Source organism: Bos indicus x Bos taurus, chromosome 1, assembly GCF_003369695.1.
Source record: "Bos indicus x Bos taurus breed Angus x Brahman F1 hybrid chromosome 1, Bos_hybrid_MaternalHap_v2.0, whole genome shotgun sequence".
In the NCBI taxonomy this organism is placed as follows: Eukaryota; Metazoa; Chordata; class Mammalia; order Artiodactyla; family Bovidae; genus Bos; species Bos indicus x Bos taurus.
The window spans coordinates 132275320-132302958 of record NC_040076.1 but is presented as its reverse complement, the minus strand read 5'-3'; the positions used below and the strand labels follow the sequence as shown (position 1 = coordinate 132302958).

Sequence of the window (27639 nt, the reverse complement as noted above, 5' to 3'; positions counted from 1 at the left end):
TCCAAAAGGATCACACTAATTTTTTCTCAGAACGGTATTTGAAAGTATGTCAGTATTACAAACAACAACAACAACAAAAAAACAACTCCATAACATTTTCTGACACACACATATAGTTGAAAATTACTGGAATAGAACCTAGACTGGACAGAGGATGAAACTCAGGTTACTAAGACAAAATAGGCAGCTACTACTATGATCTGCAAGAGAAGATATGAAGGATGAAACTAAGGAAATGGCAGTAGGGCTATCAGAATGATGACAGGAAGAGACTTAAGGAGGTAGAATTTTTAAAAAGATCAAAAGTCTCCTGAGGTTAAACACTGCTTACAAGATATCCTTATACCTCCAGAATCTGACACTCAAACACATTTTTGGTCAATAAGGACCACAGAATTAAGAAGATGTGTGTGGAAGGGTCGTGAAGATGTTCCGAAAAGTTCTGATATGGCATGCCCAAAGAATAGTAAGAAGTTGGTAAGTGAAAACATTTTTATGCCCAGTCAATGAAATAAGTATGTAGTCTTTCAAGGAAAGCATGACTACATCCATATACTTCTAGAGAAAACAAGGTCCCATTATTTACATAATAAGCTTTATTATAATCATAAGCAATAACTTGACTAAAATTAAACTTAACCTCATATACTATGTTATGTCTAAAGAAATATGTTGAGGGCTTCCCTGGTAGCTCAGTGGTAAAGAATCCACCTACCAATGCAGGAGACAAGTTTGATCCCTGTTTCAGGAAAATCCCACATGTGCAGGAGCAACTAAGCCCATGCACATAACCATTGAGTCTGTGCTCGAGAGTCTAGAACTGCAACTACTGAAACCTTCTAGAAACTCATAGATCCTGTGCTCCGCAAGAAGAGAATCCACCACAATGAAAAGCCCGTGCACTGCAACTAGAGAGCAGCTCCCTCCCACTCACTGCAAATACAGAAGCCTGTGCAGCAGTGAAGATTCAGCATAGCCAAAATTAAAAAAAAAAAGAAAGAAAGGTGTTGATTTTCAGTTCACAATGATAAAGTATCAGCATCTAATCTCTCCCCATAATTCTCACTAGAACAATACAAAAGAAGTTCAGAAAAAAATATAAAAATGCAAAATAATAAGAGTTTGACATGGGACAAACATCAGAAGGCATGGGATACTATAAATAGTAGTAGCAAACTAGCAGTAGAAAATATGAAAATACAATGAAAAGAATTTAAAAGCTTGGTTTAAGAAGGTATGAAGCAGTTATGAGGCTCTGGGGAAGTTAATGTCTATTTGCTTCAGTTTAATAATAAAATGAGAATAACGATGTATATTCCATAGGGTTGTCAGGAGGCTTCAACAAATGTATGCATATAAAGACTTAAAATAGTACATTGTACATAATAAACACAAAACTAAAATTTTCTATTACTGATGGCTTGAAAGATCCAAAGTTACTGACATGATTAACTTCCTTTTTTATATGTATAATCACACTATTGTTATATAGCAAATATTTACCAAAATAACTTATGAATTTTTCTTTATTGGCTTTCAATTTTTAGAATATGGTAAGATAATTCTTGGAATTACGTATTAAAGCAGAATTTTAACACTTAATTTTTCTTAGATATTGCCTAAGAGGAGTTTTAGATAACTTACAGACATACTAATAAGAAATACAAAACAGGATAAGAAGAATTTAAATATTTAATTTTTTTTGCCTTCATTTTTTTTACCAAAAAAAAAAAGTATGAATACTACAATAAATTCTGAAACGAGCTAATGACTACTGTGTCAAGGAGTTGCAGTCAGTCTCATGTTTTCCATAGGTTAAGAATTCATTAGCATAGGGGGGCCTAAACAGACCTTGGAACATATTTTTGAGCCGGAAAGTATGTTAATGCCCCAAAAGATGTTTAAAGCACACAGGAGCAGGCTGGAAAGAAATTCTGTCTGGCTAAATCTATGACAATTTGAGCACCAAAATAAATAATCATAGTACTGTTTTAACCAGATGAACAGAATAGGAATAAAACAGGAAACCGTAAGTCCATTATGCTACTAAATTTTTAAAAATAAATTTAAAATTTAAAAAGGTAAATTAATGAACAAACACATAAGTATATAACTATTGGGAGTAAGGAAAAGCTCTTTCTTTCAACGGAGGGCCAACAAATAAATATAAAATAAAAGAAAATCACCACTTAAGCTACCATTTTGTGACTATCATAGTAATAAACGAGTCAGGCAAAATCATAAATGAATGCTCAAATTATTATGTCAAAGTTTGATAGGAAACAGGATTGTATACAGTCTTAAGGAATCTTCCCACAGATTACTTACGCATTAAAAAAGAACATGGCAACTCTACACAGGAGTTATTTGGCAGACCTCACTTACTAAAGTAATCAAAATTAATTATTACCAATACTGAACAAACTGACGTCATGTGCTTCCTGATGTGATTCACTGAAAACAGAGTATCATTTGTGTAGCATTCCTGCCAAGAATGCATCATCTAAATCTAAACATGTAGATCACACAAAACTAAATGGAGAACATTCTATAAAATAACTGGTCTGTACTCTTCAAAATGTCATAAAAGACAAGCCAGAATGACCATTCAGATTTAAAGAAGACCAAAAAAAACACCAAAGATATTACAAAAATGTAATGCATTATTATGACTTGGATCCAGGGCTAGAGAAAAATTCTAGAGTATTATTAATATTTATTTTTAACATGCATATTATTATATGGGGAGAAGAGAGAAAGAGGGACACAGCAAGTGCAAACGTGAGTGTGCAACTATGGGAAATAGCTGATGAACTGAAGGAAACAAGTTAATTTTTCTATTATAACTTTTTTTATAATTCAACTTTAAAAACGTATTTTATGAACAGCTAGATTTTTTAAAATTTGGTTTTACATATTGTACTGTAATAGTTAAAATAGCACTGAAATGAGATCATGGAAAGAGGAAGGAAAAAAAGAATTCAGTTAATCTCAAAGAGTGGGACTGTAAAACTTCTCATTGAAATGGTTACCATAGAAAATGAACAGTCAACCATAAAAGAACAATACAGTTCCATGAAACAGCTGGTAAATAAATTTTAGTCTATCTTCAAAATGTTAAGCATAACTGAGGTTTAATAATAGTACACACTGTGGTAGTTTTTTGATATATATTTTGGATTCTGAAAGGAACAGAACTGGAATCTAAAAAAGCAAGCTTGCATGGCAATGGCTGCACACTCCAGTATTCTCGCCTGGGGAAGTTCATGGACAGAATGGACAGAATTTCATGGACAGAAGAGCCTGGCAAGCTACAGTTATGGGGTCGCAAACAGTTGGACACAACTAAGCGACTAACACTTCTACTTTTTTTTTTTTCACGGTCCTATGAAGAAATGACTGAATTCACGTTTTGGATTTTCAATACTGGGTATCTAAAGACATGTTTCTAAGAGCTGTTAAATGCTAAATAATTTCTAATTGCTAAAATGAATATGAGTACAATCTAGTAATGATGTACTCAAAATGTATACACATGATGAGAGTTTAAAGAATGTGTCTAAGAAGTTAACAAAGCTAAAGCAAATGTCACATAAATATGTTCTTTTACTCAAAGAAATTAAAATAAGATGGGGGTAAATAATGCATATGTAGTACAAATAAATAACAGAAAACCAGCATAATCACCAAAAAATATTGTGAGACTATAACAAGTGACATCTAAAACAAAAAATGATAATGATTATAAAGCAATTATCATTCAATTATAAATAAATAAAATTAAAAAAGACCACTAAGAAATTATGGTATTGAGAATTAAAAATAAATTTAGACATAGTTATAATCTCCAGATAAAACAGCAAAGTGCTATTCCTATTCTCTTCTTGAGGAAAATAAGTAGACCAAAAAAAGATTATCTTAACTCTATCATTTCAACTCTGAAGCACAGCTTAGAGTATCAGTGAATTGCATTTAGGCTATTGAAAAGTCTGAGATAAAAAGGGATGAAAGTTGGAAGAGTCAACAATAAATGAAGAACAAACAAGGGGTCAAATATTCAACATTTTCGCACAAACTGTAATAAAACATCTAATACAATCAGGGATATTTATTATTAACAGTGCCTACAAAGTGGAGATCAAAGACAACTTAAGAGTTAATCATAGCAATAATAAAGCATGGTTTCTGCAATTAAGTTTTAACGTGAATTAATAATTAATTGTTACATCTATTGACATTCTTATTGCTTTAGTATAATGAAGTGTCATCTAAGAATTCCATATTACCAAAACAGGAATGGATGAACTCACCCTTAAACATCATCTGTACCTAACCACAGGGATAGTATTAATATTTTGGTCTATATGAATGAGTGTCTGCAATGTACAAAATAACTCTTACTTCTTAACAACAGATTGTTACTGTTAATTAGCAATAATTATAATTGCTAATTAATAACTCACAACTTAATTCTCATATAGAAGTATTATATTCTTAATTCTCTGTATGATAACTGACAGAATCTCTTTCAGACTAAAGACACTTTTTCACTCCAACTTACATATAAATACAAAAAAGTCTAAAATCTGCTAAAAGCCTCTAAACTTATTTAACTATGATTCCTCCACAAAAACTAAGCCATATCTAAGGCTTACTCTTATCAATACCTAGAACAGTGCCTGAAACACGCATGATCAGAAATTTTCATTATATTACATTGATCAAGTTTTGAAATTGCTTCTAGATTAATTAATGGTATTTTCCCTAAAAGAGCAACAATACTTACTTCAAAATTATTCATATTAAACTTCTGCTACATTATAGCAAACTTTTTCTATTTTTTTCTGTTCAAATCTGAAGGTAAAATATACCTATCTGTAACACTCAATCACTAAGGTGATAATTCTCAAAGGAGGTGGCTGCATTTAAGAGTTGTAGGATTATCAAAAGCCTTTCATGGTCAACTATGTTTCCATGAAAGGCTTTTGATAATCCTACATGATCTCAGAAAAGCTTAGCTTTCTAAAATGACACAGAAGGACTTTGCTGGTGGTCCAGTGGGTAAGACTTTGTGCTCCCAATGCAGGAGGGCTGTGTTTGATCCCTGGTTGGGAAACTAAATCCCATATGCATCCTGCAATGGAGTTGCAAGCTGCAACTAAGATCCAGCACAGCCAAAATAAATAAGCAAATAAATAAATAAAACGACATGGAAGGAATAATGATAAACTCCTACCTGCTCTGGCATAGCTCCATGTTCAATTCCAGTCTTCAATAATCTGTAGCAATTACCAAATAGATCCCATTTTGTGAGATCATGAGCGCTAAAATAAACAAAGATGCATTAACTTTATTCTAGAGTGGAGTAAAGTTTAAATTTGTTGAGCTCAGTTTCAGTGGGGGAAAATAACATAATCTCATTTTCCAGTAGAAGTGTAAAAGTTCCATAAGGAAATGTTCAAGTCTCCAAACTTAGAAGGAAAAAGAGAAAGAGGGGGAGAGACAGAGAGAGAGAGAGAGAGAGAAATGAAAAAAAGAGGGAAGAGGGGAATGAGAGGGAGAGAAGAGGACAGAGGTGGGTAGAGAAAAAGAGTAGACGCTGATATTAGGAATTCATTAAGAGAAGTCAATAATAATAAAACTTCATATGTTTAAGTTACCATTCTTTCTAGTATATTTTAAAGCATATTTAAACAAATTCATTTATAATTTCAAAGTATAAATACATGCGTATTTTTGAAAGAGATCTGTAATCATCACAAGACGGAGATAACAAAAGACATGAAAGACAAAGTCAGGGTAAGGGAAATATAGCACAGTTCAAAAACTTTAGTGCAGCTGTCTATATGGGCTGAGGACTTCTGAATGAGGTAAGACTGACACTAAATTCTCATGAGCTCTACTACTAAAAACAGTATGATTACTGGCTGTCAACTTTTATTTTCAAGTATCAAAATATTTTCTTGAAAAGGAGTTTTGACACTGGTTGTCAACTTTTATTTTCAGATGTCAAAATATTTTTTCAGATATGAGTCTGTTTCTCCATGGAATTCTAAAAATGTACTTGTGTATATAGAAAAGGCTTAGATTTTAGACAGTGCTTTTGAAATGACTCTGAAGTATTCATTAAAGTAAGAGCTATACCTAAATATTCTTTTTCACAACAAAATTTTACTTCCCCCTCTTTATGGAGAAGATAAGCATGTCTCATTACAACGGATATGTAAAGTAGAATTTGAAAACGATACCTATTTCACTGATATGAAACCTTTTTACCTTACTCAAATCCAACTGTTCTGTCTACACAGTAAGAACACAATAATAAACAGACAAACAAGAACAATTCAGGGAAAAAAGCATATGGAAATAACTTTTATGGCTTTTGTCAAATTGTGATTCTTATTTAGCAAGCTTTCTAAGATCTATGAACTGAAAATTATACCTACAAAACTCTAGCTTACAGAATAAGCCCATCTAATTTGTTAATAAAACTAATTATCTTCAAGTTTTTACAGTGTACAGTGTATATTCACCATGCTGAAAGATAAATCTTACTCCGTAAGTAATCAAATAACGCAAAATTTATCCTGAGAAAATCTGAATAATAAAAATATTTAGATCTCAATATTTCTCTAAAATTTCCCATTGTTACTCAGATGTTAAACATTACAATCAGTTTGTTTTATGTTAACTAATATAGGATATTCACTAAATCTACTTTAAATAAAATGACATACTTGTGAAAAGAGGTTAACCGCTTTAATGTAGAAAGAACATTGTAAATATCATCATCATCAGCTTCTTCTCCCTATAAACAGAAAGCAGATAGCACCTCACTACCATAAATTTTACTCATCCTCAAATTCACATGAAAGTGTATTAATACATACCATATAAAGAAAAATTCTTTTAAATTATACAAAAAGTACATATTCACTGTTGGTAAATGATAAAGTACAAATAAGCAAAATACCAGAAAATAAACACCTGTAAGTCCAAAACCCAGAGATGACCACTTTTGCATTTTAAACAATGTCATAAACATGACTTTGTACCCTTTTCAGATTAATACCTTAGGATAAATTCCTTGCAACTGCGGAGTGGAAGGACATATACTTTAAAGATTTTAATGGTTATTTCAAACATTTTACTGACTGTCACTTACATGTGTAACTGCAAAATCACAAGGAAAATTTTAAAACAGGTTAAAAAATTAAAAGTTAAAATTAAAAATAGGGGAAAATTGATTAAAGGGATTAAAAAGAAATCGTATGAGCCTGGGTGTCAGGACATACAAAGCTGTGGGAATTCCAGGTTGCCTTATATAGATTGAAGGAAGATGGCAACACTCAGGAATCACAGAAATAATCATAAAAGTAACCAGTTGGAGGTGCTTGCTGCTTTCCTAGGCACACCACTGGTGAGCAGCCATTCTTTATTAGCACACTTTATTTTCATGTTCTATTCACTAGTACATCATAATAGTTCAGTAATATTAAAATGCAAATTAGATTCCAGGAATAGAAGATGAAATAAACATGAGCTAAAAAGCTGGCCTTAAAAAGAATTTCCTTAAAAGAAAAAAACAAAAAAATCTGCCCGTTATGAAACAGGTTTTTTAAAATAAAAATAAAGTGTAACTAAGGCTGATCTTTATAAAATGAACTGCAATAATGCTGCCAGGCTGTGAAACCGTTAAGAGAATTCTACTAAATTTCATTTTTAAAATGGAAAAATTTACAAACTCAGCTACCTTGAATAATTATTAGCCAAAATTATTATATGTATACATTAACTTTAAAACCAACCTCTTGCAATAGATCTTCCACAGAATGATTGAATCGATCTACAAACTCATCAATCAGTTGGCTTCGAGCTATGTCAACTCTGTTCTGGATGGTATACTCTTCACTGCATAAGATGCTATAGGTTTTACTGCAGGCTTCCAGAACATCTGATTCTACATGTTTCTCCACAACAAATTTAATCTGTTTTAATAAAGCATCTAGATGCTGCAGAGGAAAAAAAACTATGATATTTAGATTAATAACAAAAAACAAAACTAAGCATCTGTCACATAATAAGCCTATAAATTACATGAAAATAAAATAATCCAGGTAATAAAACAGATTATAATAGTAGAATTTCAATTTTACAGTTTCTTACCTTTTCCATTCTACCTGTGCTATAAATTTCTAGATCAAAATACTGTGGGATTTGTAGCAAGTTTGCTACCTTCTCTGCATCTGCAGAATACTAGAAGAAGAAGCAAAGAAAAACATGTAACTACTTTAATAGTATAGTGTAGTAAAGCAAATTTGGTGGCATACTATCACAAGACTGAAAATGGAAACTGTACCTTTGACAGCAACATCGGCAGTGTGATAATAAAATGCTCAGTCAATTTGTTTCTGTCATCAATTTGAGTTTTCCTTTCTTTGGCAGTTAGCACCTAGAAATAAATTTACATGTGTAAAGAATAAGTGTCATGTACTAATTTAGAAATCTAGACTGTTACAAAGATGATGAAGCACTGGCAGATAATTTAACAGAATTTGCAGAAAAGCTTAACAAATGACTAAAATAAATGTATCTAGTTTTACTCAAATTACTAATAAACATGTACTCTTCCTTTATTAAATAGCTACTTATTTTAGATAAATTATTACTTGTTTAGATCAAAACAAAAACATTTCTAAAAAACCAGTTACAATATTTGAGACAGAGGGGTATAGCCTGTGGTCACTGAGCAGACTAGAGCCCTTCACCTTAACCTGTACTCAACTAAATTAAACCATAGGTGGTTCCAAAAATAAAACATTAAAATGCAGGCTCAGTGAGGATAATTACTTTCCCAAAGTATTCTGCAGTTTGAAGGAATATGCCACCATAATTTTGAATGATTTTACAGGACAGAAACATTCCAATATAAACTGCTACTTTATAAATGTAAACCTCAATGTCTGATAACATATGAAAGAATAGGATGTCCTATTTAATTGTTCTTTCAGGGGCTTTATTGCTTTTCAATAAAATCATGGCATCTGGTCCCATCACTTCAGGGCAATTAGATGGGGAAACAATGTAAATAGTGACAGACTTTACTTTCTTGGGCTCCAAAATCACTGCAGATGGCGACTGCAGCCATGAAATTAAAAGACGCTTGCTCCTTGGAACAAAAGCTATGACAAACCTAAACAGTGTATTAAAAAGCAGAGACATTTCTTTGCCAACAAAGGTCTGTATAGTCAAAGGTATGGTTTATCCAGTAGTCATGTATGGATGTGAGAGTTAGACCAAAAAGAAGGCTGAGCATCCAAGAATTGATGCTTTTGAACTGTGGTGCTGGAGAACTCTTGAGAGTCCCTTGCACAGACAGCAAGGAGATCAAACCAGTCAATCTTAAAGGAAATCGACCTTGTATATTCAATGGAAGACTAATGCTGAAGCTGAAGCTCTAATACTTTGGCTGCCTGATGTGAAGAGCAGACTTATTAGAAAAGACCAATGCTGGGAAAGACTGAAGGCAGGAGGAGAAGGGGACAATAGAGGATGAGGTGGTTGGATGGCATCACCGACTCGATGGACATGAGTTTGAGCAAGATCCAGGAGATGGTGAAGGACAGGGAACCCCGGCATGCTACAGTCCATGGGGTTTCAAAGAGTTGGACACAACTGAGCAACTGAACAACAACTGTTCTTCAACCTCTTAAAACATAAATATTTTGGAATGCTCTACCACAAAGTGTCAAGCTTGGTTTTGCACAAAATAATTAAAGGGGCTACATATAAAATGAAATGTATATGTATATAGAAATGTATTTAGAATATTGAGAAGTCTTGAAATTCATTAGACAATGAAGGTCTAAGGATATTGATTTTAGGGTAATAGCTATCTTCAATTAAATGGTCATTGTGTCAGGCACTCTATGTACATGAATTTATTTAATCCTCACGGAATCTTCGATGGGAGAGCAAAAATGGCATAATACCTATGAAGGGGAATTTCAAAATATCCAACAAAACCGTACACACTTTTTTTCTTTGCCCCAGGTATCTTACTTTAGCAATCTACCCCACCAACAAACTTGGTACAAGTATGAAATGATACAGGATTATTCACCTCACATTATATCTAGCAAAAGACTGGCAACAACCAAAAAGACTCTCAATAGTATATCTGCAAAACAAATCCTATTCAGACATAAGAAAATACAAAAAATCTGCAAGTAAAGTTATGTAGTAATACCCAGGATATACTGCTAAATGAAAATATAAGGTACAGAACACCATATATAATATGCTATCTTTTATACAGATAGGAGATTGAAAGGGAAGAGGATGGAGAATAAAAGTACATGCACCTGTATTTGTGCATGTATTTATCTATATTTGCAAAATGAAACACTGAAGGAGAGATTAAAAAAAAACAAATAAAATTGGATACAGGTAGAAAAGGAGTATAGAGGGAAGGATTTAAAAGACTTCTCTAAACATTCTGATTTTTTAACAAAGTAAATTTTTTATGTATTTCCAAAAAATAAAGATGCAAAACAAAATCAAAGAGGTAAAAACTCTGTTATGCTAAATTTAAGTCAGAAATATTAATATGAATGCATGATTTAAGCACAATGTATATATATAAATATATGTATTTCTTAGCTCTGTATACCAATGGTGCCTAGAAGAAATGATAACCAATTGGCAATGAGTATTCTTAGTGAATCACAACAAACTGTGGAAAATTCTTCAAGAGATGGGAATACCAGACCACCTGACCTGCCTCCTGAGAAACCTGTATGCAGGTCAAGAAGCAACAGTTTGAACTGGACATGGAACAACAGACTGGTTCCAAATCGGGAAAGGAATACGTCAAGGCTGTATTATTGTCACCCTGCTTATTTAACTTATATGCTGAGTATATCATGAGAAACGCTTGACTGGATGAAGCACAAGCTGGAATCAAGATTGCCAAGAGAAATATCAATAACCTCAGATATGCAGATGACACCACCCTTATGGCAGAAAGTGAAGAACTAAAGAGCCTCTTGATGAAAGTGAAAGAGGAGAGTGAAAAACTTGGCTTAAAACTCAACATTCAGAAAACAAAGATCATGGCATCCAGTTCCATCACTTCATGGCAAATAGATGGGGAAACAGTGGAAACAGTGGCTGACTTTACTTTTCTGGGCTCCAAAATCACTCCAGATGGTGACTGCAGCCATGAAATTAAAAGACACTTGCTCCTTGGAAGAAAAGCTATGACCAACCTAGATAGCATATTAAAAAGCAGAGACATTACTTTGCCAACAAAGGTCCATCTAGTCAAAGCTATGGTTTTTCCAGTAGTCATGTATGGATGTGAGAGTTGGACTATAAAGAAGGCTGAGTGCCGAAGAATTGATGCTTTTGAGCTATGGTGTTGGAGAAGACTCTTGAGAGTCCCTTGGACTGCAAGGAGGTCCAACCAGTCCATCCTAAAGGAAATCAACCCTGAATATTCATTGGAAGGACTGATGCTGAAGCTGAAACTCCAATACTTTGGCCACCTGATGCGAAGAACTGACTCATTGGAAAAGACCCTGATGCTGGGAAAGACTGAAGGCGGGATGAGAAGGGGATGACAGAGGATGAGATGGTTGGATGGCATCACTGACTCAATGGACATGAATCTGAGTAAACTCTGAGAGTTGGTGATGGATGGGGAGGCCTGGCGTGCTGCAGTCCATGGGGTCGCAAAGCGTCGGACATGACTGAGCGATTGAACTGAACTGATCTTTATTGACAAGATTTTGATTTTTACATATCACTCTCTATCAAAAGGAACTAGTGCTCGTGGGAGATTCCTATTCTAGGGCAATGTAGCCTACAGCGTGGGTCCCCAAAGACCATTGGTTTCCTAGTATTCATGCCCTTAATAGAATCTCTTCCAAAAATGAATAAGGCTGACATGTGTAACCTAAAGAATACTGTGGGAATTATGCTATATGACTTTTGAGGTCATAAAAGACATAGAAGTGTCCACTTTATTCTCTCTTGCACCATTCATTCTGGGGGAGGCTTGCAGCCTTGAAACAGTACTACTAAGAGGTCAACATGGTAAGGATCTAAGGCTTCCTACCAACAATAAACACTAACTTACCAATCATGTGACTAAACCATTATGAAGTAGCAAATTTAATATTAAGACTCCAGAGGTTAAGGCCCTGGCTATATCTTAACTGTAACCCTACGAGAGACTCTAAAGTAAAAAACAGCCAAGTCATTCACAAATTTCTGACCTACAGAAACTATATGAGACAATGAATACTTATTCCTTTAAGCCTCGAAGTTTGGAGTACAGTTGTCCCCCTTAACTGTGTGGGATACATTCGAAGATGCCTAGTGGATGTCTGAAATTGCTAATTGCCCTGAACCCTTGATATAGTATGTTTTTTACCACCACGAACATGCCTATGTTAAAGTTAAATTGATAAATTAGGCATAGTGAGAGATCAACAACAGTAACTAACAGAACAATTATAACAATATACTGCAATAAAATGTGAATGTGGTCTCTCTCTTTCAAAATATTTTATATAAATTTAATGCCTTTTCCATCTTAACTAAGAATTCATCAAGTATTGTGGCCATTACTTTTGCAGTTTGATGTATGACAGTAAACAAACAGAAATTTCCTTTTCCTTCCTCACAATGTCACAGACAGAAATTTATTCTTAACGAACATCTTTGCAAACTCAGTACATATTTTTTTCTCTTCCTGTTAAGTCTAGAACTTTCATCTTTTCACTTATAGGAAGCAGTTATGGCTTTTCTTTGACATATCCAAAATGCCAGCATCACTACTCTTGTGCATTCAGGTCAATATTTAGTACAATAAGGGATACTTGAACACAATCACAGCAACACTATTATAGCAGATTTGGTAACCTATAAGAAGTGTCTAACTGGTGGAGTACATTTGACAATGATATGATTCATGTTCCGGATAGGATGGAGAGAGACAAAGCTGGATGTCAGAATTTTTACCATGCTTCTCAGCATAGCATGCAACTTCAAACTTATCAACTGTTTATTCTTGAATTTTCCATTGAATATTCTGGACCATAGTTGACTGGTAATTAAAACTTGGGAAGAGAAATGATGGATAAGGGACAACTACTGCAATTCTTTTAAATATAGCAATAGATTACTAATATAAGCAGTAAAGGAAGAAAGTGAGCCTGGAACATTTTGCTCTAAAAGAAAGCACTCAAAAAGTGGTAGTATGTCAAAATGACAAGAAATTAGCCCAAAGGGGCTGTCAGTCAAAATTACATTCTGTCATTGCTTCATCAATTTCTCTAAGTTTTTTTTTCCCCATTTGTAGCATTTTAAGGCAAATTGTTGGTATATCATTTCACCCCTAATATTTAAGTATGTATTTAACAGATGAAGATGCAAGAACAGACTTTACATCTCCAATATTAAACAATAATCGCTTATTATCATTACGTACCCAGTCACTACTTTTCTCAGTCTTTACTTTTTGGAATCTTTCCTGTATTCATGTGGGTGTGCTAGGTCGCTTCAGTCATGTCTGACTCTTTGCAACCCTATAGCCCTCCAGATTTCTTTGTCCATGGGATTTTCCAGGCAGGATTCTGGAGCAGGTTGCCATGACCTCCTCCAGGGGACCTTCTTGACCCAAGGTTCAAACCTGTGTCTTTTAAGTCTCTTGCACTGGCATGCAGGTTCTTTACCACTAGCGCCACCTGGGAAGCCCTATGTTCATATTTAATGAAATTATTAATACGGTTAAATTTGTATCAGCCACTGGGCTATTTGTTATCTATGTATCTTTTTTTCCTCCCCTCTTTTCATTCTTTGTTGTCTTCTTTGCAATTAAACATTCTTCAGCATGCAACTGGAACTTCTCTGTTGATTTTGTTCTCCTTTTTTAGGTATGAGAGGTTGTTCTAGAGGTTACAATATATCAATAGCTCTTCAACTTATTACAAACAACTTCAAATTAATAATGAATTAATTATAACAAAATACAGCAATTTTACTCCAAGAGAGTTCTATTTCCTTTACCCTTCTTTGTGCTATTGTCACATGTCTATATGTATTACAATCTTAACACTACAATGCTAGTACTATTGCTTTAAAATAATCTCATGTCCCTTTAAAAATTACACAGCCGTTTATGTCCACCCACATATTTATCATTTCTAGTACTTTCTATTTCTTGCTGTGGATTATGGTTTCCATTCTTTACAACTTAAAGGATTTTCATCTTTAGTGTTTCTTCAAAGGCAGGTCTTTTAAACAACATGTCTCTCAATCTTTGTTTATATAGGAATGTTTTCATTTCACCTTCATACTTGTAAAATAATTTTACTGAATTTAGAATTCTTGGTTGGCAATTTTGTTGTCTTCTGGTGACTGTCATTTTACTGTCTTCTGGCCTTAACTGTTTCTGATAAGTCAAACTATTAAAGCTATTGCTGCTGTCCTCCACATTAGTTCTTTTTCACTTGCTGCTTTCAAGATTTTTCATTTTTGTCTTTCAACAATGTGACCTGTGTTTACACTATTTGGGTTTTTAAAAAATTTCTTGGATCTGTGGATTAATATTTCTCACCAAATTTGGGAAGTCTCTGGCAATTACTAATATTCCTTTAAATGTTTTCCTTCTTGTCTCCTTCTCTCATTCCTTTCTTTCTAGGACTCCATTATACAAATCTGGTGCACTTGATGTTGTTTCACACATTTCTTAAGCTCTGCCATTTCTCTTCATCTTTTTCCCTGTTTTGTTCAAAATGAATAATTTCTATTAATCTTTCATGTTCACTCTTTCTTCTGTCATCTAAAATCTGTTGAGCTCATCTAATAAATTATAAATTTGTTATTGTAATTTTCAACTCATAAATTAGCATTTGAAAAACAAATTACTCACTCCTTATTTCTTGTTACTATATTTTCCTATAATTCTCTGAACATATTTTCCTATAAGTCTTTGAATACATTTATAAAAAGGGCTCTGAAGTATCTGTTAAATCCAACAATTGGGCCTATAGAGAAGTCATTTCTTGTTTCTAAGCTTTTTTTTTTTTACATTTTAAATTAATTTTAATTTTCTTTAACCTGCCCTGGGTCTTTACTGCTGAACGTGGGCTTTCTCTGGTTGTAAGTCAGGACTACTCTTCATTGTGGTGCATGGGCTTCTCATTGTGGTGGCTTCTCTTGCTGCAGAGCACAGGCTCTTGGCATTCAGACTTCAGTAGTTGAGGCATGTGGGCTTAGTTGCTCTGTGGCATGTGGGATCTTCCCTGAATAGGGATCAAATTAGTATCCCCAGCACTTGGCAAGTGGATTCTTAACCACTGGACCACCAGGGAAGCCCCTGAGAAATCATCTCTATTGTCTACTTTCCCCCCTGAGTATGTTCACACTATACTGGTCATTTTTTTTTTTTTTTTTGGCATGGCTCCAATTTTTCTAGAAAAGCAGACATTTTGGGGTATCTTGTAACAGCTATGTATTTCAAAGTTATTTTCCTAAGTTTCACTTTAACAAATTAATCTTTAATTGAAACTGTGTAACTTTCTCTCTCCCATGATAGATGGTTTCTGTTTGGAATTTTACTCTTTTTTTTTTTTTTTAACCTGTCTTTCTGGAAGTTTCCTCTGTGTTTCAACATATCACTGGTTAGCCAATGATTTGGCAGAGATTGTGTTCAAATGCTTCAAATTTGTAAGACTCCTCTCTGAGACCTGATTTGCTGTGGCATAGGGAGCACATTCAAGGTTCAGTCAGTTTTCTTGATTTTTATTTTCTGTTGCGTTTTCTCAGGTTTCCCAATCAGCCAGGGATGTATGAAGAGTTTATTAAACTTTTTACTGTTTTCTTGTTTCCAGTATTTTTATGGTTAGATTCTTGGCTGGTCCACTATTCTTGCCAATTGCAGATATAATCTCTGAATGTCACAGGTGAAAGTTTCTCTTATATGTGTTTCTTTCGTTTCTAGTTGACAAAGTTGTGGACTTTTCCCTCTTGTCCCATATTGAGCCTTTTCTCTCTGACAGCAATTGTATGCTGGTTTTTGCATACAGTGCCATTCTGGTAAAATTAGAGATGTCACCAATCAAGCTTGTGGGCTGTGTACACTGTAATCCTAGGCAAAGGCTGTAGCCCCCTACAGCTTTAAACTGAAGCTTCAGCAATTTTTCAAGAATATAAACACACCTCATTATATTTTGCAGATACTGCATTAAAGAAAAAAATCCACCAAATTGGAACTCTGTGACAACCCTGTCTAAGCAAGTCTATTGGTGCCATTTTTCCAGTAGCATTTGCTCACTTTGTGTTTCTGCGTCACATTTTGGTAATTCTGGCACTACTTCAAACTTTTTCATCATTACTATTAGATTTGTTCTGGTGTGAACAACAATCTTTGATGTTACCACTTAACTTGTTTTGGGGTGCCAGAAACCATGCCCATATAAAATGGGGAACTTACTCGATGAATGCTGTGTCTCACTGATGCTCCACTAACTAGCTGTTCTCCCCTCTTTCTCCCTTTCCTCAGGCTTCCCTACTCCCTGAGACTCAACAATATTAAAATTAATAACCCTACTAACCCCTAATAAGCCTCTTAAGTGTTCAGGTGAAAAGCTTCATCACACATCTCTCACTGCAAATCAAAACCTTGACGCAGGTGAAAGAGGAGGATGAAAAAGCTAGATTAAAACTCGGCATTCAAAAAATTAGATCATGGCATCTGGTAATATCACTTCATGGTAAATATATGGGGAAACAATGGAAACAGTGACAGACTTTATTTTCTTGGGCTCCAAAATCACTGCGGATGGTGGCTGCAGCCATGATTTTAAAAGATGCTTGCTCCTTGGAAGAAAAGCTATGAGAAACCTAGATCAGTTCAGTTTAGTTCAGTCACTCAGTCGTGTCCGACTGTTTGCGACCCCATGAACTGCAGCACGCCAGGCCTCCCTGTCCATCACCAACTGCCAGAGTTCACCCAGACTCAACGTCCATCGAGTCAGTGATATCATCCAGCCATCTCATCCTCTGTCATCCCCTTCTCCTCCTGCCCCCAATCCTTCCTAGCATCAGAGTCTTTTTCAATGAGTCAACTCTTCACATGAGGTGGCCAAAGTACTGGAGTTTCAGCTTTAGCATCATACATTCCAAAGAAATTCCAGATAGCATATTAAAAAGCAGAGACATCAGTTTGGTGACAAAGGTCCGAATAGTCAAAGCTCTGAGTTTTTCAACAGTCATGGACAGATGTGAGAGTTGGATCATAAAGAAGTCTGAACCTCAAAGAACTGATGTGTTTGAACTGTGTGCTGGAGAAGACTCTTCAAAGTCCCTTGGATAGCAAAGGGGATCAAACTAGTCAATCCTAAAGGAAATCAACCCTGAATATTCATTGGAAGGGCTGATGCTGAACCTCTAATACTTTGGTCACCTGATGCAAAGAGCTGACTCATTGGAAAGGACCCTGACGCTGGGAAAGACTGAAGGCAGGAAGAGAAAGGGACAACAGAGGACGAGATGGTTGGATGGCATGACAGACTCAATGGACATGCGTTTGAGCAAACACACAGGGAAGCCTGGTGTGCTACAGTCCATGGGGTCTCAAAGACTTGGACATGACTTCAGTTCAGTTGCTCAGGCATGTCCGACTCTTTGCAACCCCATGAATTGAGCACACCAGGCCTCCCTGTCTATCACCAACTCCCAGAGTTCACACAAACTCATGTCCATCGAGTTGATGATGCCACCCAGCCATCTCATCCTCTGTCGTCCCCTTCTCCTCCTGCCCCCAATTTGTCCCAGCATCAGAGTTTTCCAATGAGTCAACTCTTCACATGAGGTGACCAAAGTATTGGAGTTTCAGCTTCAGCATCACTCCTTGCAAAGAACACCCAGGACTGATCTCCTTTAGGATGGACTGGTTGGATCTCCTTGCAGTCCAAGGGACTCTCAAAAGTCTTCTCCAACAACACAGTTCAAAAGCATCAATTCTTCGGTGCTCAGCTTTCTTTATAGTCCAACTCTCACATCTACACATGACCACTGGCAAAACCATAGCCTTGACTAGCCAGACCTGTGTTGGCAAAGTAATGTCTCTGCTTTTGAATATGCTATCTAGGTTGGTCATAACTTTCCTTCCAAGGAGTAAGCGTCTTTTAATTTCATGGCTGAAATCACCATCTGCAGTGATTTTGGAGCCCCCCAAATAAAATCTGACACTGTTTCCACTGTTTCCCCATCTATTTCCCATGAAGTGATGGGACCAGATGCCACGATCTTCGTTTTCTGAATGTTGTGCTTTAAGCCAACTTTTTCACTCTCCTCTTTCACTTTCATCAAGAGGCTTTTTAGTTCCTCTACACTTTCTGCCATAAGGGTGGTGTCACCTGCATATCTGAGGTTATTGATATTTCTCCTGGCAATCTTGATTCCAGCTTGTGCTTCTTCTAGCCCAGCGTTTCTCATGATGTACTCTGCATATAAGTTAAGTAAGCAGGGTGACAATATACAGCCTTGACATACTCCTTTTCCTCTTTGGAACCAGTCTGTTGTTCCATGTCCAGTTCTTACTGTTGCTTCCTGATCTGCATATAGGTTTCTCAAGAGGCAGGTCAGGTGGTCTGGTATTCCCATCTCTTGAAGAATTTTCCACAGTTTATTGTGATCCACACAGTCAAAGGCTTTGGCATAGTCAATAAAGCAGAAATAGATGCTTTTCTGGAACTCTCTTGCTTTTTCCATGATCCAGAGGATGTTGGCAATTTGATCTCTGGTTCCTCTGCCTTTTCTAAAACCAGCTTGAATATATGGTAGTTCACAGTTCATGTATTGCTGAAGCCTTGCTTGGAGAATTTTGAGCATTACTTTACTAGCGTGTGACATGACTTAGTAACTGAATAACAAAAACTAGACACGATTAAGCTTAATGGGGAAGGAGTGCTGAAAGTTAAGACAGGTCGGAAACTAGGCCTCATGCATCAAACAGTTAGCTAAGCTGTGAATGCAACGGAAATGTTCTTGAAAGAAATTAAAAGTGCTACTCCAGTGAAAACATAAATAATAACGAAGTGAAACAACCTTATGGAGGATATGGAATCAGCTTTAGTGATCTGATAAAAGCAAACCAGATATATAATTCCTTATGTCAAATTCTAATTCAAAGCAAGGCCCTCTTTTAAATTCTATGCTGAGAGAAGTGAGGAAGCTCCAAGAGAAAAGTTGCAATCTAGTTCATGAGATTTAAAAAGAAGCCATCTCCCTAACATAAGACTTGAAGGTGAAGCAGCAAGTACTGATGCAGAAGCTGCAGCAAGTTATCTAGATCTAGCTAAGACAAGTAATGAAGGTGGCTACGCTAAACAAAAGATTTGCAATGTAGATAAAATAGCATTATATTAAAAGAAAATGCCACCTAGGATTTTCATAGTTATACAGGTGGTGACTTTAAGCTGAAGCCAATGTTCATTTGCCTTTCTGAGAGTTCTAGGGCTCCTTGATGGTGGTGGTTTAATCGCTAAGTCATGTCTGACTCTTGCGACCCCATGGATTGTAGCTTGTCAGGATCCACTGTCCATCGGATTCCCCAGGCAACAATTCTGGAATGGGTTGCCATTTCCTTCTCCAGGGGACCTTCCCAACCCAGGAAATGAACCTGGGTCTTCTGCACTGCAGGCAGATTCTTTACCAACTGAGCTATGAGCTGCCTATCACAATATTCATTTTGCAGCCCCACGGATCAAGGGACCCTTGAATTATGCTAAATCTAACCTGCCTATGCTCTATCAATGCGACAACAAAGTCTGGATGATAGCACATCTGTTTACAATGTGGTTTCAGTTCAGTTCTGTTGCTCAGTCGTGTCTGACTCTTTGTGACTCCATGGACTGCAGCATGCCAGGCTTCCCTGTCTATCACCAACTCCCGGAGCTGGTGGTTTGGCAAGTATTTTAAGCCCACTGTTGAGATCTACAGCTCAAAAAAAAGATCCCTTTCAAAATATGACTGCTCACTGACAATGCATCTGGTCACCCAAGAGTAATGACGGAGATGCACAAAGAGAATAATGTTTTCATGCCGCCTAACACAATATTCATTTTGCAGCCCCATGGATCAAGGAGTAATTTCGACTTTCAACTTTTACTAGTTAAGAAAAATGTTGTAAGGCTATAGCTGCCATAGACAGTGACTCGTCTGAGGAATCTGAGCAAAGTCCATTGGAAACTTTCTAAAAAGGATTCAGCATTCTAGATGGCACTAAAAATATTCATGATTCAAGGAGAAGAGGTCAAAATATCAACATTAATAGGATTTTTGAAGAAGTTGATTTCAACTCTTATGAATGACTTTGAGAAATACAAGGAGTTCTGTGGAGGAAGAAACTACAGATGTGCAGGAAATAACAAGAGAAAGAATTCAAAGTGGAGTCTGAATATGTATAAACCTCATGACAAACACTTTAACAGATGAGGAGTTGCTTCTTATGGGTGAGCAAAGGAAGTGGTTCCTAGAGATGTAATCTACTCATGGTGAAAATGCTGTGATGATTGTTGAAATGACAATCAAGAATTTAGAATATGACACATACTTAGTTGATACGCAGTGGCAGGGTTTGAGAGGACTGACTTCAGTTCTGAAAGACTTCTGCTGTAGGTCAAATGCTATCAGACAGCATTACATGCTACTGAGAACCAGTTTTCAAAAGGAAAAGTCCACCAATGAGGTAAACTTCATCATTGTCTAACTTTAAGAAATTGCCACCAGCAAAAAGACTCTAACTTTCTGAAAGCTCAGATTATTGTGTTTTTCTTTAAGCAATAAAGTATTTTTAAATTAAGGTATGTACATCGTTTTTCTAGGCATAAGGCATTGTACACTTAATAGACTATTGTATAGTGTAAATACAACTTTTATATGCATTGAGAAAAGAAAAAAATCATGTGCCTGGCTTTACTGCAATATTTGCTTTATTGTAGTGGTCTGGAACTCAACCTACAATATCTCTAAGATATGCCTAGAAATACTTCTCAATTTTTTTTTTTTTTTTAAATCTGTGGTGAATTTCCAGAGCCCTGATATGGGTTTTGATATTTTTTCCAGTTTCATTCCTTTTTTTGCGGGGGTGGGGGTGGGGAAGAGGAAGGGAATTGCCTACTTCTTCACACTACCAGAGTTAGTCTTTCCATCTGTGATCATCTCAATTCATCTGGAATAACAATGAAAGATCTAATCCTTAGGAACGTTGATAAAGAGTCTGGGGTCTTCAAGGAGGAAGGGGTCCAGAGCCCTTGAGGAAGAAGGGGTCAGGGGCTCTCAAGGAGGAGAAAAGGACAAACTTTTTCTACATTGCTTTGTCTTAGTCAATATAACAATGTATCTTGGTTGAGGACATGTTTCTCCTTAACAAGAACCTTCTGACTAATCTTGTTATCTTAAGACCTTTCTATTGTTAGTTCTAATCCTGTTAATTTAAGATGTATGTTGTGGGAGTGGGTCTGGTAAAAGTATGTAAGGCCAACTTACTCTCTTGCCGGTACCCCTTCCCACTGGAGGATGTGCCTCAGCAGCTTGACGAATTGTACAAACCATGAGCTCTATAAGAGCACTCTCCTGACGGTCGGACATTGCTAAAGTCAAACAAAACACATTAGCATAAGTAGATAGTTTTATAATAGCCACATATCAAAAATGCACACAATATAAAAAAAAACCTGCACACTATTACTTAAAGACTAAGGTTAAGTTCTATTCTTTGTCCTTTTTATCTTTTCAATAATATGTATCTGTCATAAGTCAAATAAGAAAGAGATACACAAAGTAAAGAAAAAAAGGACAACCTCTGGTTTCTTCTAATACCTAATCTCTCGTAATATCATACTTCTGAATTGGGCAATGCCAAAATTTTCCGTCTATATCATTTCAAAGTTTACATATATTTTTCTTTTTTTAGTAAAAAAAAATTAATAGATTCTGAGTATCTTTCAAGTGATATGACGTATATGAATAATTACCTTAAATAATTACAAGTTATTACATAGTTTGTGTTTCACAGTTTATCCAACCTGCTCTATTAACATTCACTCAAATTTTCCCCAAATTCTTGTCACATTTATAAAAAATTCAATAACAAGTATCATAAATACACACATTATGTAACTAACACTTCTATTTCGGCAGAATAAATGTCAAGAGAGGGAATAATGAGTCAAAGGTTAAAATCTTGGTACTGACAAATCAATAAGGTTACTTACTGCAATCCACACCTCCAACTGCAATGATGACAATATTTGATTCCTTTTATCCCTGCCAACACTGGATGTTATAAGTTCCTTTAATTTTTGCCAATCCAATCACTTAAAGTGCTATTTCTTATTTTGCTCCTGCATAATTAGTGGAGTGCATTTTCTTGTTTATTAAATTTTTTTGGAGATTTTTCTGTTTATTCTCTACTAACTTTTCTATTGTTATACACGTTTCTTGGATTCTTATATTTTAGTAGCATTAACTTTGTCTTAAATGATGCAAATATTTTCTCACAGTTTGTTCTTTTGGTTTTAGAACTCCTCATGGTATATTTTGTCAGAAATAGTTAACCTTTACAGAGTCATATCTATACTGATTTGTTTTCTGACTTTCAGATTTCTCTCTTTGCTTTCCAGGATTTTTATTTATTTGTTTTTTTGAGAGATAAGTGACATACAATACCATACAGATTTCAGTTGTACTACACAATGATTTAATTTACTTACATTGTGAAATGATCACCATAGTTAAGTTTAGCTATTATCTATCATCTCATATAGATTAAAAAGAAAAAAGTCTTTTGGGTTTCTTGCATTGCTTTCAAAGAGCTCCTTTCTCCCAGAGATCAAAGAAGTGTATTTTCTTCTCTGTTTCTGTTGCTTGCTTTTACATCTCTTATCTATCTGAAATTTATTCTGCTGATAGTATTAATATCAGGTATGGGTCTGTTTACTCCCACCAGAGGAGCACTCAATGATGCCCCCACCATTGTTGAAGAAAATCAGCTTTCCTTGGTTTATTTGAAATGTCACCTTTTAACATGTTTTAGATGCTCCTATATACTTTGATCTATTAATATTTCTGGATTCTTAAGTTTCAGTGTTATAAAGCCATGCTGTTTTGATTACAGCAACTTTATAATGTTATAATATACCTTAATGTGTAACTTAATTCAACTAATTTGAATATTTAGTTGAACAAATTTCCCTTATCTAATGCTTTTCCCTAAAAATTTCTAATTACTATAAAGGTAGTAGCAAACAATTTATTAAGTATTTTCTATATGTAGGGCACAGTTATAAATAACTTTTCAAACTACTCAATTAGTAGTAGACCCAAGATATGAACCCAGGCAGTCTGACTTCAAGGTTTATGCTCTTAAGCACTATGCTATACTGTCTTTATAACATATGCATGAAATTCTGCATAAATTTTAATTTTTAATTTTTATTGGAGTATAGTTGATTTACAGTGTTGTGTTAATTCAGGTGTACAGCAAAGTGAGCCATATATATATATATATATATATATATATATATCCACTTTTTTTTAAGATTCTTTTCTCATATAGGCCATTAAAGAGTACTAAGTAGTTTCCTGTCCTATACAGTAGGCCATTATTAGTTATCTATGTTATATACAGCGGTGTGTATATGCCAATCCCAATCTTCCAATCTATCCGCCTCAACTTTCTGGTAACCATGTTTGTTTTCTGCTTCTGTAACTATTTCTGTCTTGCAGATTGTTCATTTGCACCCTTTAAAAAGAATATTCCACATATACCTAATATCATATATTTGTCTTCTCTGTTGGACTTACTTTACTCAGTCTATGTAAGTTTTAAAATCATTACGCTTAGTTCATTTTCTCACCTCACCTTTCAGAACTCTCTCAAATGCATTGGAATTTGAACTGGTATTTTTAAGAAAATTATACATTATGTTGGGAAGAACTGACATTTTAATCATCTTTCCAGCCAGGAACATGATATAACTCTTCATTTATAAGATCATATTTGACATTATTTAATGAAACATTATGATTTTCTTCATACTGATTCTGTACTTTTCTTATTGAATTCATTCCTATATATATATCTTAAAACATTTTGAAACTAATTTGAATAGTTTAATTTTATCTTTGTCTCCTTCCTTGTGTTCTTTTCTCTGTATACATGTTTATGCTAAAGACAAATTAAAAAAAGAAGACCAATAGATATGGGGATTATAGAGACAGAACTAGGCATAAAGAAAAAATAAGAAGCTTTGGAAGCTGAGACGTTTATATTGATTATTTCAAAATAAACTGGGGCAACACCAACGAAAAGACAAGCAAAGACGTTACATCTTATCCCTTACTCTATACCAAAATCATCCTGAACAGGAATATGTATGTACATCTTAATTCAATCATTTTTAACACTTTAACTGATAGGAAAAACACATGAACTTTAGCTTGTCTTAGTAAAACCACAGAAACAGCTTCAGCTTTCCATTTATACTCTCTGATTCAATGCTTAATAATATGAAAAAACTTCCCGTGCAATAAAACAATCAAAGTTTCTACTTTATGATTCTAGAATTTCTTGTTTTTTGACATTTGGCTGGGGATAAAGGAGTGACGAGACTATGAACTACTGGGTCAGCCAAAAAGTTTGTTTGGGTTTTCCTGTAAGATGTTACAGAAAAACCTGAATGAATTCTCTGGCCAACCCAATAAATGCATTTTCTATTATTTATGAAAAAAAATCAAGTTCTGTGGAAAATGAGGACAAAGAAAACCTTATTAAATATAGAAATACTCTTCTCTTATACACTAAAATATACAGATTATTGTTGAAGAATAACTCAACCTTATATAGTGTCTAACATCATCAGCTTTATTAGTGTATAATTTGAAACATCCATTTTGATATGGCAAATTCAAAACAATTGAAATTTACAAGTGAAAACAAGCAAGCCTTAAGCCACAGTTGAGAGCCAAACAGCCACAATGGCAGAAAGGAATGGGTGCTGTTTGCTCTATGAATTATCAAATAACTACACAACTTTTTAAGTTTTCAGAAACCTTTTTACATATCTCAATTTCAATCTTATCACCTTAAACTCTGGCTTTTCTCCTTAATACCACTGAAAAGAAACACTAAAAAGTCACGGATGACCTAAATGTTCACTTAAAGCTGATGGTCTTTGCACAGTCCTTTTTCTCCTCCTTTGCAGTATTTGATATTATTAACCACAGCTCTCTTGAACACCCTTTTTACTGGGCCTTCTATAGTGTACAGTTATCTCTTACCATCCTTTTTATATAGCTTGCTCTCACCCTTGTTCTTCCTTCTTTTGTCCCTTTCCTATCACAATTTTAAAAACTCACATGGGCTTTTTATTTCTATAATTTATCTTCATCTTTTGTATTTTTATTATCATTTCCCATAGAGACCACTGCAACAGTTATCTAACTGATCTTCTGCCTATTCCAAAAATGTTGACAAAAAACATTTTTCTTAAAATACGAAGGTGATTAAATAACTTTCCTGTTTAAAATCTTTCAGTGGCTTCCTATTACACTTTAGATCAGATCAGTCACTCAGTTGTGTCCGACTCTTTGGGACCCCATGAATTGCAGCACGCCAGGCCTCCCTGTCCATCATCAACTCCCGGAGTTCACCCAGACTCAAGTCCATCGAGTCAGTGATGCCATCCAGCCATCTCATCCTCTGTCGTCCCCTTCTCCTCTTGCCCCCAATCCCTCCCACCATCAGAGTCTTTTCCAATGAGTCAACTCTTCGCATGAGGTGGCCAAAGTACTGAAGTTTCAGCTTTAGCGTCATTCCTTCCAAAGAAATCCTAGGGCTGATCTCCTTCAGAATGGACTGGTTGGATCTCCTTGCAGTCCAAGGGACTCTCAAGAGTCTTCTCCATCACCACAGCTCAAAAGCATCAATTCTTTGGCACTCAGCCTTCTTCACAGTCCAACTCTCACATCCATACATGACCACAGGAAAAACCATAGCCTTGACTAGACAAACCTTTGTTGGCAAAGTAATGTCTCTGCTTTTGAATATGCTATCTAGGTTGGTCATAACTTTCCTTCCAAGGAGTAAGCGTCTTTTAATTTCATGGCTGCAGCCACCATCTGTAATGATTTTGGAGCCCAGAAAAATAAAGTCTGACACTGTTTCCACTGTTTCCCCATTTATTTCCCATGAAGTGCGGGGACCGGATGCCATGATCTTCGTTTTCAGAATGCTGAGCTTTAAGCCAACTTTTTCACTCTCCACTTTCACTTTCATCAAGAGGCTTTTGAGTTCCTCTTCACTTTCTGCCACAAGGGTGGTGTCATCTGCATATCTGAGGTGATTGATATTTCTCCCGGCAATCTTGATTCCAGCTTGTGTTTCTTCCAGTCCAGTGTTTTTCATGATTTACTCTGCATGTAAGTTAAATAAACAGGGTGACAATATACAGCCTTGATGAACTCCTTTTCCTATTTGGAACCAGTCTGTTGTTCAATGTCCAGTTCTAACTGTTGCTTCCTGATCTGCATATAGGTTTCTCAAGAGGCAGATAAGGTGGTCTGGTATTCCCATCTCTTGAAGAATTTTCCACAGTTTATTGTGATCCCCACAGTCAAAGGCTTTGGCATAGTCAATAAAGCAGAAATAGATGCTTTTCTGGAACTCTCTTGCTTTTTCCAAAATCCAGAGGATGTTGGCAATTTGATCTCTGGTTCCTCTGCCTTTTCTAAAATCAGCTTGAACATCAGGAAGTTCACAGGTCACATATTGCTGAAGCCTGGCTTGGAAAATTTTAAGCATTACTTTACTAGCGTGTGAGATGAGTGCAATTGTGCGGTAGTTTGAGCATTCTTTGGCATTGCCTTTCTTTGGGATTGCAATGAAAACTGACCTTTTCCAGTCCTGTGGCCACTGCTGAGTTTTCCAAATTTGCTGGCATATTGAGTGCAGCACTTTCACAGCATCATCTTTCAGGATTTGGAATAGCTGAACTGGAATTCCATCTCCTCCACTAGCTTTGTTCATAGTGATGCTTTTAAGGCCCACTTGACTTCACATTCCAGGATGTCTGGCTCTAGGTCAGTGATCACACCATCATGATTATCTGGGTCGTGAAGATCTTTTTTGTACAGTTCTTCTGTGTATTCTTGCCATCTCTTTTTAATATCTTCTGCTTCTGTTAGGTCCATACCATTTCTGTCCTTTATCGAGCCCATCTTGGCATGAACTGTTCCTTTGGTATCTCTGATTTTCTTGAAGAGATCCCTAGTCTTTCCCATTCTGTTGTTTTCCTCTATTTCTTTGCATTGATCGCTGAAGAAGGCTTTCTTTTTTTTTTTTTAATTTTATTTTTAAACTTTACATAATTGTATTAGTTTTGCCAAATATCAAAATGAATCCGCCACAGGTATACATGTGTTCCCCATCCTGAACCCTCCTCCCTCCCCATACCATCCCTCTGGGTTGTCCCAGTGCACTAGCCCCAAGCATCCAGTATCGTGCATCAAACCTCGACTGGGATCTCATTTCATACATGATATTTTACATGTTTCAATGCC

At 35.6% G+C, this 27639-nt stretch overlaps 1 protein-coding gene across 3 annotated transcripts in view; it reads right to left on the bottom strand.

The window, feature by feature from the left end:
- Positions 1-27639, bottom strand: part of STAG1 (stromal antigen 1) — a 504783-nt gene that overhangs the window by 49658 nt on the left and 427486 nt on the right. For all 3 annotated transcript variants that reach the window (XM_027545437.1, XM_027545440.1, XM_027545439.1), the window contains exons 16-21: positions 21565-21668; positions 8360-8452; positions 8167-8256; positions 7809-8012; positions 6738-6808; positions 5237-5324 (exon numbers count right to left, since the gene is read on the bottom strand). In XM_027545437.1, the coding sequence (XP_027401238.1) occupies positions 5237-5324; positions 6738-6808; positions 7809-8012; positions 8167-8256; positions 8360-8452; positions 21565-21668 (650 nt within the window). The remainder of the gene's footprint in view (positions 1-5236; positions 5325-6737; positions 6809-7808; positions 8013-8166; positions 8257-8359; positions 8453-21564; positions 21669-27639) is intronic.